The 13,028-nt window shown below is 38.8% G+C and overlaps 1 protein-coding gene across 2 annotated transcripts in view; it reads right to left on the bottom strand.

Annotated features, from left to right (window-relative positions):
* Nucleotides 1-13,028, bottom strand: part of DLG2 (discs large MAGUK scaffold protein 2) — a 730,880-nt gene that overhangs the window by 7,356 nt on the left and 710,496 nt on the right. The window contains exons 19-23 of one of the 2 annotated variants that reach the window (XM_042839962.1): nt 10,973-11,014; nt 2,830-2,880; nt 2,226-2,327; nt 1,100-1,272; nt 283-392 (exon numbers count right to left, since the gene is read on the bottom strand). In XM_042839962.1, the coding sequence (XP_042695896.1) occupies nt 283-392; nt 1,100-1,272; nt 2,226-2,327; nt 2,830-2,880; nt 10,973-11,014 (478 nt within the window). The remainder of the gene's footprint in view (nt 1-282; nt 393-1,099; nt 1,273-2,225; nt 2,328-2,829; nt 2,881-10,972; nt 11,015-13,028) is intronic. The other variant, XM_042840043.1, reaches the window with a different exon arrangement.

Here is a 13,028-nt window from a genome sequence, read left to right as displayed (position 1 = left end):
ATTGCGAACACCTGGATGAAGCCGGAGGCTGGTCCTCGAAGGCTTCAAATAAGTGCATTGAGCACTGGTGGGAAGACCCTCATGGACTTGCACCTAAGCCCATAGGTCCCAGTGGGAAAGGTTCAAAGGCAGCTTTGGCTCATTCATTGGGACTGTCTTACAATGGCTGGCACGCATGGAGAGCAAGTGTTCATTTTGTTATTACTGATTTTAGAGGCCAGACTAAAGAGCTGTTGAGGATGCATTCTGAAAAAAACAACATGTGGAGGAGTTTATACTTACATCAGAGGCTCCCATGATTTAGGCTTAATGAAGATAGCGATGGGATATAGTTGTGCAACTTGTAGTCGTTTGATCGCATTTCCTGACACATCGAGAATACAGTGCTTGCCCTGTTGGAAGCAGATGAGGATGTGTTCATTTTGCAGTTTGCTGAAGATCAGCCAAAAGAGGGAAGCAATCCTTTGAGGCAGTGTCCTGGAACACAGCTATGACTGACACACCAGGGGAGGGGGGCTCCAGGGCACACACTTCACCCCTCTGCCTTTGATTTAGTCCTAATATAAAATATACCCTTGAAGATATGAAAGCAAATGGTAGTTTTTTAATTTATTTTTTATTGGCATGAGCTCTGGGGGTGGTGATGGATTTTCTTCAGAGATGAGGAAAATCAGTTCTTAAAAATAATAGCATAGCTATATTCTCTACTGCTTAATTTAATTCTTGTTTGTGTCAAAGACTTTGGGTGTCACTTGAGGCAAATCAATTAATCTCTCTGGGCTTCATTCTTTTACCTCTGTGACAGTGAGATAAGGTTATTCATCTGTTGTATAGAGGGTATAGGGAAAAGCTGTTTTGAGGCATATTTGAGGTGCTGTGTTAAATTTCTGAATCTATGCCTCTACATCCAAGTATTAGAAGTGCCAAGAACATTTACTTTCAAAGTCATAGACTCCACAAGTCGTGTCATTATAAAGCCTGTAAGCAATTGGATGTCACTTTGTACATATTTTATATTTTTGGCATAAATGTGACTGAGATGCAGTGTTGCCACAAAACTGATCATGTTGCATGGACAGTAAAACTGGCATCAACTTACCCTCTCTGCCACAAATCTCACAGACTGGACGCTAGTTCCATATAAATTATCATTGTACTGCCCGGCTTCTATAAATTTGTGCTCTTGGATATCTTTTTCCATTTGTTCTCTTGAAATGACAAAATGATAATCTCTCCCATCCACTTCATAGTCACGCTTTGGTCGTGTGGTATCTGCACGAAACAAAGATCAAGATCAAGAAGTCTGTATCAATTAACATTACTAGTGGACAGTGCTATCACTGGAGGTGTTCCACATCTGGGAGAGCTTTGGCTAACTTTTTTTTAATGGAGTTTTGACAATGAGGCTGCCATTTTACAGTAATACCTTCTAATATTTACTTCCAACCAATCTTATGTTAACACAAAATAAGCATTTGCTAGAATTTCACTTTATCTCATCATAGTCATAACTAAATCTCAAATAAAAAAAAAGCACATTGCAGATTATAAATCCAGACCTATGGCAGTGATAAAAATGAATGGCAATCTCATTAATTTAATTTAACCTTAATCATAAGGCTATTTCTGATCTTGTCTCCTAGCAGATTAAGCTACCATGTTTGTAGAGACAATAGTTTAAAAAGAAGAAAGACTGCAACCAGGATCTGCAGTAAACACTGAACAAGCTCTAATGATCCAAGATACAAACACTCTGCTTAATTCAGGGCCCAACATTGCTTTCAGAGGAGCCAAGATAAATTCCACACAAGTCACAGGCTACTCCGTAATTTTTTAGTCAATATTCTTCAGCTGAGTTGAAACATTTTATGTTTTATCAATATTTCAAAATTTTATTGTCTTTAAGAAAATACAGAATCATTGGTGAGTAAACTGAGTTTGAGGTTAAAAGGTCCCTTGTTTAGAGGGGCAGCTTCTGGCCTCTGCTCATAGAGCCCATCCCTGCAGCCCCCCACTTCCAAACACTGACACATAAAACTAACACTCAGAACCTCACAATTTTTTGTTGTTTGTTCCTTTGACCTTTTTTCTCTGGTAGAAAAATGGCTTCTGAGAAACTCAGCTACGTAAAGTTCATGGCTGCTATTTTCATCACAATTCACTTAACGAATGGCACCAAGGGATGCAACAGACAGCTGCAAAACGAAGAATAAAATTATACTTACGTGGTACACATGATCCAAACTTATCAGGGAATTCAGATATCAAGTCATCATTGATTCGATCTTTCATAGGGCCCAGAATAATTACTGGCCTGGTGTAATTAACTGACAAATAAAAAAGAGAGGCACATTTTGGTGGTTACTGGAAATAATGGTAAATATTCCCAAAGCTGCACTAACGAGTTGCTGTCTTTAAGATCAAGTTGGTGGATTGATGGTTGGATTAGATGATCTTAGTGGTCTTTTCCAACCTTAACGATTCCATGATTCTAATGAAATCTTAGGTTACTTTTTATTGATGGATCATTTTTCTATTGATGTGGCTAAGGAAAATGGAACTAATGCTACTTATTTGGCAGAGCAGAGCACTGATGATGTACACAGGTGTAGACAAGTGGCATTATGAAAGGCCATGGGAACACAGTGCAGAGAGTCCGGGAAACATCAGGAAGCACATGAAAGCTAGGGGTAACCTTATGTCATTTCTTATGTATGCAACAGTGGCCAAGAAGGATCCGCAGGGACAACAAGGCTTACTGCTCTGCTGGCCCCCAGAAATAAAATAAAAGATGTACGAAACAGTGTCAGAAAAGCAGTCGGAACTTACTTTCCTGTCTTGTGACAGGTTCATAAGAAAGGATGCAGTCCTCTTGGCCTCCTGATGAGAGAAGAAAGAGAACAGTTTGAAGCTGACACGTGACACTTCATGTACCAAAGCTTGATAAAATGCTTCACACAGGCAGTTCGGGTTCTGCACTTCTCTGTAATATGCTCACCTGAACCATTCCAAAACCCTTAAAAACTTCAATCTGCAGAGATCACTTTTTTCCCTTCCCCTTTGACCTGTGCCACATATTTCAGTTTTGTTCTCTGAACCTGGGTTTCTTCAATGGTCCAGAATAGTGGAGGCAACAAGGCCTCATTTAATGACAAGGCTGTTTATAAGGGCAGAAATTTCAGATATAATTATTTTGTTCACCAATTGCTACGGCACTAACAAGCTGCTGCAGGGCAAATCTACTGCTTTTCTTTACAGACAGAGTGGTGAGGGGCTGGAACAGGCTGCCCGGAGAGGTTGTGGATGCTCCATCCCTGGAGGCGTCCAAGGCCAGACTGCCCTGGGCAGCCTAGTCTAATATTAAATGTGGACGTTGGTGGTCCTGCATGTGGCAGGGCTTGGAGATTCATGGTCCTTGAGGTCCCTTCCAACCCTGGCCATTCTGTGATTCTGTGATTCTGTGAGAGCTACATGAACTGAACTGTTTTTACCTTCAGAATAAGCACATTTTGGCTGATCATCTTCTTCTGCATGAGCTCCCTAGTCTAGTTTATTTACAACCTGGTATCTAGCTCTGAGCGTTTTTTCTGATCCTCATGCTTTATCTGAACACAAGTATTACAGAATAATTGTATTTTATGCCTTATTCTCTCCACTGCTGCTAGGACTGTAATGTTTCCTCATTGTGACATATAGGGAACCAATGCAGAGAACTTTGACGGAAGACTCAAGTGGTCCAGGACTTGGGTGCAGGTGTACAGCTCCAATACATCTCTGCCCTCCATAAGAGCATTAAAGGAGAGCTGGAAGGATTCTTCAATCTACTGCATGAATAATTCCTGCAGATCTCTCTGGGTCATTGTCACATACTTGGCACTTCATAAGGGCTCTGGCATGTTCAAAATATGACTTTGGCTTATCAAATTTTAATATCCTGATTTTATTTTTACTCAGATCAGGGTTTACCTTTGAGAAGATCCACACTTGGGATTTTGCATCTAATTTAGGTATTATGGAATAAAGATTGCCATCATCGTATCTGAGTTTTACAAAAAAAGGTAGAATTACCTTCATAACATTTGCTTGTATATGTGAGTCTTTACAACATTTTTCTGATGGGCTTCTGTCAAACCAAATAGTTCATAAACACATCAAGAGTTGCATGATGCCTGATTGATGATATAGGTAGGATTTAGAGATTGTACAACTCACACTGAGGCTTTCTGACTGATTTTCAGGCTGTTCTTGAAGTTCTACTATATTAATTAGTCTTCATTAGAATGCAATGTCTAGATCACAAGAAGGTACAAAGGCCAGGTTGGATGGGCTGTGGGCAGCCTGATCCAGTGGATGGCAACCACTGCCCAAGGCAGGGGTTGGAACTGGATGGTCTTTAAGGTCTTTTCCAAACCAAGTTACTCTATGATTCTATACCTCTGTGATTTTGGTGTTTAGTCTTAAACTGACTCCCACTCCATGAATCTAATATGTTCAGAGAGAACTGTTCCTGCTATGTTACCTAGACAGCTGTGAGAAATGTGTAGGAAAACCTTCCAAGTAAAAAGAATTTAATTAGCCATGATGAAAGAAAAAGCAAATTAAAGAAGTGCTACTGTGTAAGGAGAGAGGCAGAAAAGACAGGACTAATTTCAAGCTAGCAATGTTGCTGAAGCAATTGAAGAGAAAGCTTGATTTTTAATAAAAGGAAGAGATTAGTTTTTAAGGACAAGGCAATGTAATGTATGAGGAATGTGGATAGTTGATTCTGTTCTATTTTGTGAGTGTTTGATACTGTAATCACTTGCTTAACTTTGATTTGTTGCAAGGTTAAAAATCTTGAATTCTTACCACGTTTCTTGCATCAGATTTGTTATTTTCCCTCAAGTTACTTTGAGAAATTTTATGTGATGTAGTAATCAGGATGTCCCAGTTCTTTGGAGATGAAGAGTGTCACTCCCCAGCTTGACAAGGATGCTTCTACACTGCCTGCCTTCCAGCCCTCAGGAGCCAATGCTAAGCTTTAAACAACCTTAGAATGTCAGCCTTGGGATGGCTGTTGAAGCCATCGTGTACTAAGCATGTGGAGGGGATCTTGTTTGCACAAATAGTCTTAAACTTGAGACTACATGTTTCAAAGGCACGTAGCTTTCTGCAGAGGGGGATTCATTTAGGTCATTGCAGAAAACCATATTATGAGTGCTTACGTCTGAGCTAGTCCTTAGATGCTCTTTAGACTCAATGGGTGCCTACAAATAGGCAAGTGCTTATTCTAAGACTTGAGTCATCTGATCTATTTCAGATTTTGGGATGAGTATCTATCAGTATGATTTGGGCTACAGACACAAATGAACTTGTCATTTAACAGAAGTCAAATAGCCCTGAAGCCACTGCAAAGGGTTGAAGTAAGCAAGGAGAAGCTTAAAGGCCAACTGTGATGCACAGGGACTTAAATATAGTCATCTTCCTGAGTGAAGGCTCTTCCATACTGAACATCAGAGTCACATGTGGTGTAAGCATGGGTGGAAATCACTGTTTCCACTACTTGTCTTTTCTGGAAAAAGAGTTCAGGAAGTTCAAGTTTCCATGTAAAGAAAATAATTTCAAACACTACCACAAGTTTTCAGGGGCTGATATGCATGTTAACAGTACCAGATGATGGTCTTCAATGATTTCTTCTCAACTGGTACTGCACAAAGTATTAAGTATAATGAACAGCTCTAGAATCAATCAATAATCAGATTGCCATAACCTCATAATGGTTTTGAGGTGTGACACAGCATGGTGTTCTGCAGGGCAGAGGTTTATTTATTATTTGATCATTTAACACTATCATTAATAGCTTAATTAGCACAGGTCTGCTATATTGATCTGGAAAATTGTTGTGAAATATAACAGACAAAAAAAAAAAAAAAAAAAAAAGAGAAAAGAAAAAAATCTGTATGATTTTGGCATGATCCTTTGTTCTTCAGTAAAATTCCATAAGTCAAAAAGACAAGAGAAGACAGAAGATAAGGAAAGAGAAGACATCATAGAAAGAAAGCCTTCTTAAACATTGTTTAATAGTTAAATTTCTGGATGTCTTTCACTTTGTCAGTATTGCTATGGCTCCTGTTCCCTGTGCTCTCGGTTTGCATGTTGGTGAGTTCTCATGCTCAAGAAGAGAACAACCTGGAATTTTTTACAACTTACTGCCTCTAAAAGCTGAGCAGAGAGGTCCTGGGAGGTCAGAAGAATTTCATGAGGACCATTCATTTTTTTCTTTTTTTCTTTTTTTCTTTTTAGGGTAACCCTAAAATGGATTTAAAGAGCTGTCTTTATTTTCCTTATTTAGCTAGATGGATCTGAAGAGATACCAGGGTACATGTGTGTCAATTTACATACATTTCATTTAACCCATCAAAAGCCCCACTTCCTATTGTCTTGCCAGATCATCCACAGCTTCCACAGTGCTGATGTTGCTGCATCCAGCATGTGAGTAATGGGGCAGGAGAGCCGCTGTGATGCCATGGTGTAGCCACCATGTAACCAAAGGGCAACCCTTATCAGGTACCTTATAAATCCATGGATGTTGGCATCCTAGTAATGGCTGTGAAGGAAAAAAGGTCAGCAAAAGTCTGAGAATGAAGATCCTACTGGAAAGTGGTTGATCAGTATGACATGATTAAGATCAATAAATCTCGTGCAGCCATATGTAGAGACTTTAGTGCCTGTGCCAATTTAAGTACTAATATACAAACCTACAGGGAGAGTAAGAGCAAATGTAAGCACTTTAATTAATCAGTGGCCTAACATAACAATCAGGACTCTTAAATCTTGTTCCGAAACTTCAAATCTCATTACAGAATGAAATGTTGACCAAATACAGAAAGTAAAAATTTTGGTTCCTGATACCTTTTCTTTTAACTTATAATCATGTAGTGCCTCTCTAAATAATTGGTGCAATCATAATCAATTATGCAATTAGGCTAAGTAGATGGGTTAATGTTTGTGTAATTTTGATGACGGCTGTAAAAACCTCTACTGAACTATGCTTGAGTGCATTTCCACACATTACCCCCCATATGCAGTGGAGAGACTTAAAAGTCATGTCATTATGAAAATCATGTCTTGGAAAATAGAAACTGGTGAGTCTATGGTAAAAAATACATTCTTTCAGGCTTGGTTTGAAATAGAAAATTAGAACTCTTCAACTCAGAACAAACTTCTAATCATTGTTTAATTAGCTGGTTGAGGAATAAGTCAAAGTTGGCCTCATGTATACTTAAGAAGGAAAACTTTCTGCTAGATCAGGATTTTATATACCATGCTGCATCCCTGATTTTTCTGCTAAGAGAAGGTGAAAATCAACTAACATTGTTATAGTCCTTATATTTGCACAGTCTGCATGATGTAGCAGCATCTGTGTGGCATCTCAGCCCCTAGTAGCTCAGGCTAGAAATTGTTCCAGGCTGAAAAGCACTTTAAAATCTTTTATAAATGGCCAGGTTCTGCTGTCAAATATGCTTGTGGTTCTCCCAAAAGTTAGTAGGTTATCTGCTGGTATAAAGAAAATTATCAACTGGGATTTGGAGAGGCTGCCACCTCACATCCCTGCAAGATGAGGACAATGGTGAGCACCATGCAGCCTACATGGCAGGGGCATGTTTAGCTCTTAGCAGAATGCTCTGCTAGTCTGGTTTAGCTATCTTCTTAGGGACAAATTGTTTTCCAGATGTCATTCTGTGTCTCCATTAACTTCAAATTGAATCTATTGTAAAAACTGAGTGGGTGATGGCTGTGTTTTGGGATACATATTGGTCAAGGAAATCTCACCACTGGCTTTAGCTCTTTTTCTCATTACAAACCGGAGTTGATAGTAGAAATCGTGTTCACTATCTGCAACAGCCTTGTTGCTAAGGAGTGGTCTAAGAATTTTCTCCCAAGACCACATACGAGAAATTTCAATTTTATTATTATTTTGAAATACTGACTTTAATACTGACTTTAATTTTTAGCCCCCAGGCCCAACACATAAGCAATGGAATTCTTCAGCCAAATACTCAGGCATTAAGCAATATATTTGTCTAAATAAATAAGAATTCATCAGAATAGCTCCCAGAAAAAGCCCAGTCAGTTTGTAAACCTTCTGTTAATCCCTGTACAGGGCACAACCTGGCCAGCTCTCAGAATCCTTCAATGTCACTTTGTGCAGCTGTACCCCTGAATTGGAATGGTTCAAGGAATGATAAAGTAATACAGGTTTTAACATTAGCTACTTTTCACTAGATGCTAAGAAGCAACAGTTAGAGAAACATGTTGAAGCAATAGCCAGAAACCCATGAGAAACAATGCGGAACACTTCAATCTGAACTACAACTGGACTGTTTTTACAGGGGCAAATATGAACGTCTGCAGGAGAACATTTCTTACACACTTTTCTTTATATTGGCCAAGGTGTGAACTGCTGATTTCTTACAATTCAGAAATCCATGGGACAGGCAACCCTTTTTTCCTCCTGCTCATTTCCTTGGGAAACAGAAGAAACAAAGGGTGCTCTGCATACTGTCTCATTCCATCAGGAGTCAGCTTTATCCTGAGAACCTATTGTTTTTCTTTCATTTAAAATTAATTATAAGGCAACGAGGACTATGTCTTTAGGATGCGAATGTCCACAGATTAGTTCTGATAACTACTGTTGCCATTTGGGGAGATGAGGATAGACTTTTACTGTGCAGTGTCCTTTCTCAGTTGTTCTACAAAGTCAGATCTGCAGTGAAATAGTCAACTGCTTCATGGCAGACCCCATCATTCTTATCTCCATACCCTCACAGTTGGCCAACTACTCTCTAGCCACCCCTCACTTGCTCTCTGTTTTCTGATTCTTATCTCAAGTCACAACTTTTCTAGAGGGGATTTGCTGCAGTGAGCTGTGTGATGGGAATGTGCTTGCTGACCTAGAGTAGCCTAGAGATTCAGGGTGTAACTATTCCGATTCAGGAGCGCTGGGAGTCCCAACAGAAGACATGCCCGTATTCCATGGCCATATAGTAATCAAACACAGGGTCAGGCCAGAGCTGACATGTCATTGTAATTGTCTGAAACAGTTATTTCCAAAAGCTGGTGTCTAAAATTGCTGGCTGCCCAAGGTTGTGGATTCAAGTGTCATATCAGCACCCACCAATGAATCATTAGCAAATGAAATCAGGCCCTTTGGGCACCAGCTCCTGAATTTTAAAGTCACTTTCACTTGGCATAATGCAAGACTGGCTTCCTTTGCTTCTGAATGTCATAGCTTTGCCCTGAGCAGAAAAGGAAGCCCTCCCTGCATTTCCTCTGCTGGGGAGCAGTTTTTTGGACACCCCAGCAATATGCGGTGAGCTCCAGCCAATATGATGCTGGTTAGTGCTGGTGTGAGCTTTCCCAGATGGAAACCACACTTAAATGAGATGCCTGTTGTGCAGTTAATTACCTCAGCACTTCTTTTAGTTCCGAATGTGTCCCAACTAACTAACCCCCCAAAATTTTCTTTTTCCCTGATCCTCAAAACAAATGCCTTATTTCAAGCTATTGCACAGCCAACTGGTTATCTGGTCAGTCTTATGATGCATTTTAGGAACTACCTTATGTGAACTTGTCCAAGATGTTGACCTGTAGTTTGGTTCCTATTTTAATTCTCCTGTTTGGGATATCAGGCATGGGACATGTTAAGCCACCAGCCTTGGTTACTTGGGCATTTACATACTCACTCTGAAATAAACACACCTGGAAGAGATTCGACTCATAAGAACTTTTGAAAATTTATCAATTGATTCAGTCTTGATTGTAAAGTCAATCTGGTGAAAGAGCATGTTATATGTCAGACATAAAATCCTTCTTTCCTCTCAGTGAAGGACACAGAATAAATAACATGGCTCAGAATTGGTTCTCAGCAGTTCAAAAGTGCCAACTGTTTTCTTGTGACTCTGGCAATTGCTTTCCAAATAAATATTTGCTGTACAAGAGAATACAAACTAATTTACCATTTCTGAATTGAATAAGGTTAGCTGTTCTACTGAAACAAACCAATGTTTATTAACAGAGCTCAACTGCTATGCACTCTACGAAGACTAGAAAGTATGAGGTATGATACCAGTGATTACCTGGATGTATGCGGGTACTTAGCGCAAGTGCTGAGCGACTGGTGGAAAACTTGATTTGCTAAGCAAATGGCTTGAGAAAATTAAACAACTTGGTAACTCAGTGATCAACCTCTTTTACTATCTTTTACTACATTTCCTTTCATCTATTTTGACAACTTTTTATTTTCTTTTCAACACTTCCAGATAATTTTCCACAATTTACGATCTATCTCTAAACTATTTGATAGTAGTTCTGTAATTCCAACCAGATTAGATTACAGGATTGGGACCATTGCTTAGAGGAAATCCACATCATTTATTGGTAGTGTCTAAAGGGTGAAGGTCTATTTGTCTCTCTTAATGTTTTTTGAAGACTTCATTATGTATTAAGAAAGCTGTACTGACAAAATTAAAGACTCACTAGACTCTGTGGGGCCATTTATTTGTTGTTCATGAAGGTATGCAAAAATGCAAATAAAAATTGTGACACTGTAAAGAAAATCTTTTGCATTTTTGACAACAATTATGGAGGAATTTTACTTTTAAAAGGTCAAGAAATTGTCCCTCTTCCTTCTGAAATAGACTTCCTTTCACTAAATAAAATAATTCTAATTTTCAAAGACTACCCAAAGCCAAGTTTGATTTTATGGCCCAGAATACGCTCCAAATAGCAAATCATTCTCCCTTTTCTCATAAAGGTTGCCAGTTTCTTTTATAGCTGTGTAGTCAAGAGGTGGTTGTAAATTTGAATTCCAAGCCATTTGCTCCAGCCATTTTTTTCAACATTAACAAAAGAATAGCGAGAACCAAAATAACAGGAACGAACACAGCAAGCAATGCAAAGTAAAAAGACTCTAATGAAAGCAGTAACTTACTGTAGCTACTTTCACTATCGCTGGCATTAGAAGAAACATGTTCTGCAAGAACAGTACAGCAAATTAAAGAACATAACCAAGCACCACAGAGCCGCAGAAACTCAAAAGATCTGCCGCAGCCATGCAAAGGTAGTTGTGCAGAGAGGAAATAAAAACTATACAGTGACATCACCTGAAGGTCTTAGATAATTTACACAGTTAAAATGAAAGCTTTCTCTCTTGAGGTATTTCCGAAAGAGACTATACACATCTAGTGATATACAATATAGAAAAGCCATTGATACACATTATAGCAAAGCCATGTCATTTCTTTCTAAGACTTTCTATGACAGTTACTGACATCTCAGATAAATTAATTTCAAAATACCATATGGTCCACTTGCATCTCAGTGAACAACTAATTTCGTGAATGAGTTTCTGCTCGTGTTCTTCTAAACTTAGTTTTGTCCTCAGCATTAATCACTTTCTACTATCCAGGGGAGTTAACAAATTACTGTGAAAAGGGCTTTGATATCAACTATTGCAAAAGATTTAAAAAAAAAAAAAAAAAAAGAGAGACAAAGCCAATGTCAATGTCAAAAAATAAAAAATAAAAAATAGAAGAAATGTTTTTCCAGACAAGTTCTAGCTTCAGGATTTGAGCTAGAGTACAAAAATCTTTTTCAGACTAGTCTGGATATGTGATCAGGGATGGAAGAATTATCAAGGGATAGATTTCCGGTTTGACAAGTTTGGTGTCAGAAAGGTGTGGTGTACATCATGTGAAGTGATTGTTTCCAATCAGGAAGGCTGAGTGACATCAGTCAGATCATGCTTAGTGGTCTCTAAGAGGTCTGTAGAACCACATTTAATGGCTGTTTTAATAGCTCTTTGGTAGAAATGCTGATAACTTTCCAGGTAAAAGTTCATTTGACACACGCTTGAAATTTTTTACCTGGACCAGAGCATTTAAAAATAAATGTTACAATGGTTATATAGTGAGAAGCAACCCTGGGTTAATTGGAATGAGATATGGATTGTTGAACGGACAGTGAGCACAAATAACTCACTTCCTGATAGTCTTCAGAAGCCAAAATGTATCTAACTGTCATTAATCCATTGTGCAGATTAGGATGTTAGTGACTGGTAACCACCATGTGCAACAAGTCAAGAATCCACTGGGATGAACTCAGAGTAGGCCACAAGGAGGATGAATATAGGAACTGTGTCAAGGCCACCTCTTCTCTGCGAGGTGCTGCATGCCCCCACATGCACACCTAATGGCTGGGGTTCATCGAGCAGTAGCACACAGGCTGGTGGAGCAGCAGGAATGGGAGAGGCTGATATCCGATAAAAGTACTAGTTGACAAACTTTGGTCTTGGACTTATTTACAAGCTTCAAAATATTAGACCCATGTTTTCAACAAAACTGTGTGGAGTCTTGGACATTTCACAGAAAGTTAACAACTGCTGCCTCCAACCATGATGTTATTCGAGGCCTTGAAGGTTTTGTTAATCAATAACAAATATCCTCCATAGTAACTATTAAAGTAACAACTATAACTTAGTTTAATATTAGTGAAATTTGAACGCGGCTGAAATGTCTAGAGATGTGTCAGTAATTAAAAGCTAGGTGTAATATTAATAGAGAAACTAGACCCTGACCAATACCCTTGTGCCACTTTTCTCCTAGCAGTTTGCAGATTTAGTTATCTCCTTCTGGATGATTGACAGTTACAGAGATTTGTCTTTTTAAGGACACAGACATGCAGGAGGGTTTGTCAAACCAGATGTATTTGCATTTTTTTTTTTAAGCAGTGGAGGATTTGCATTTATTCCTAGTGAACAGCGATAGCACTTTACTTCATGTAACAAAATGGTTAAGATTCAGGTGGCAGTGATATTGAAAATGGGTCTTCTAGGAACTGTTCTCCATACAAGAGATGAAGCTTTCATCTTTAAATGGCAAGCTACTGTATAGATTAAAATAAAACCGTTAAAATGACCCTTAAAAAAATCAGAAATCTGTAAAATTGCACATTCCTGTAATTAAAAAGCATATACAAAACAGTAGGTG

This window comes from Centrocercus urophasianus, unplaced genomic scaffold (assembly GCF_019232065.1).
Source record: "Centrocercus urophasianus isolate 14NV4802_14NV808 unplaced genomic scaffold, USGS_Curo_1.0 seq_1, whole genome shotgun sequence".
NCBI lineage: Eukaryota > Metazoa > Chordata > Aves > Galliformes > Phasianidae > Centrocercus > Centrocercus urophasianus.
This window is presented reverse-complemented; position numbering and strand designations above follow the sequence as displayed.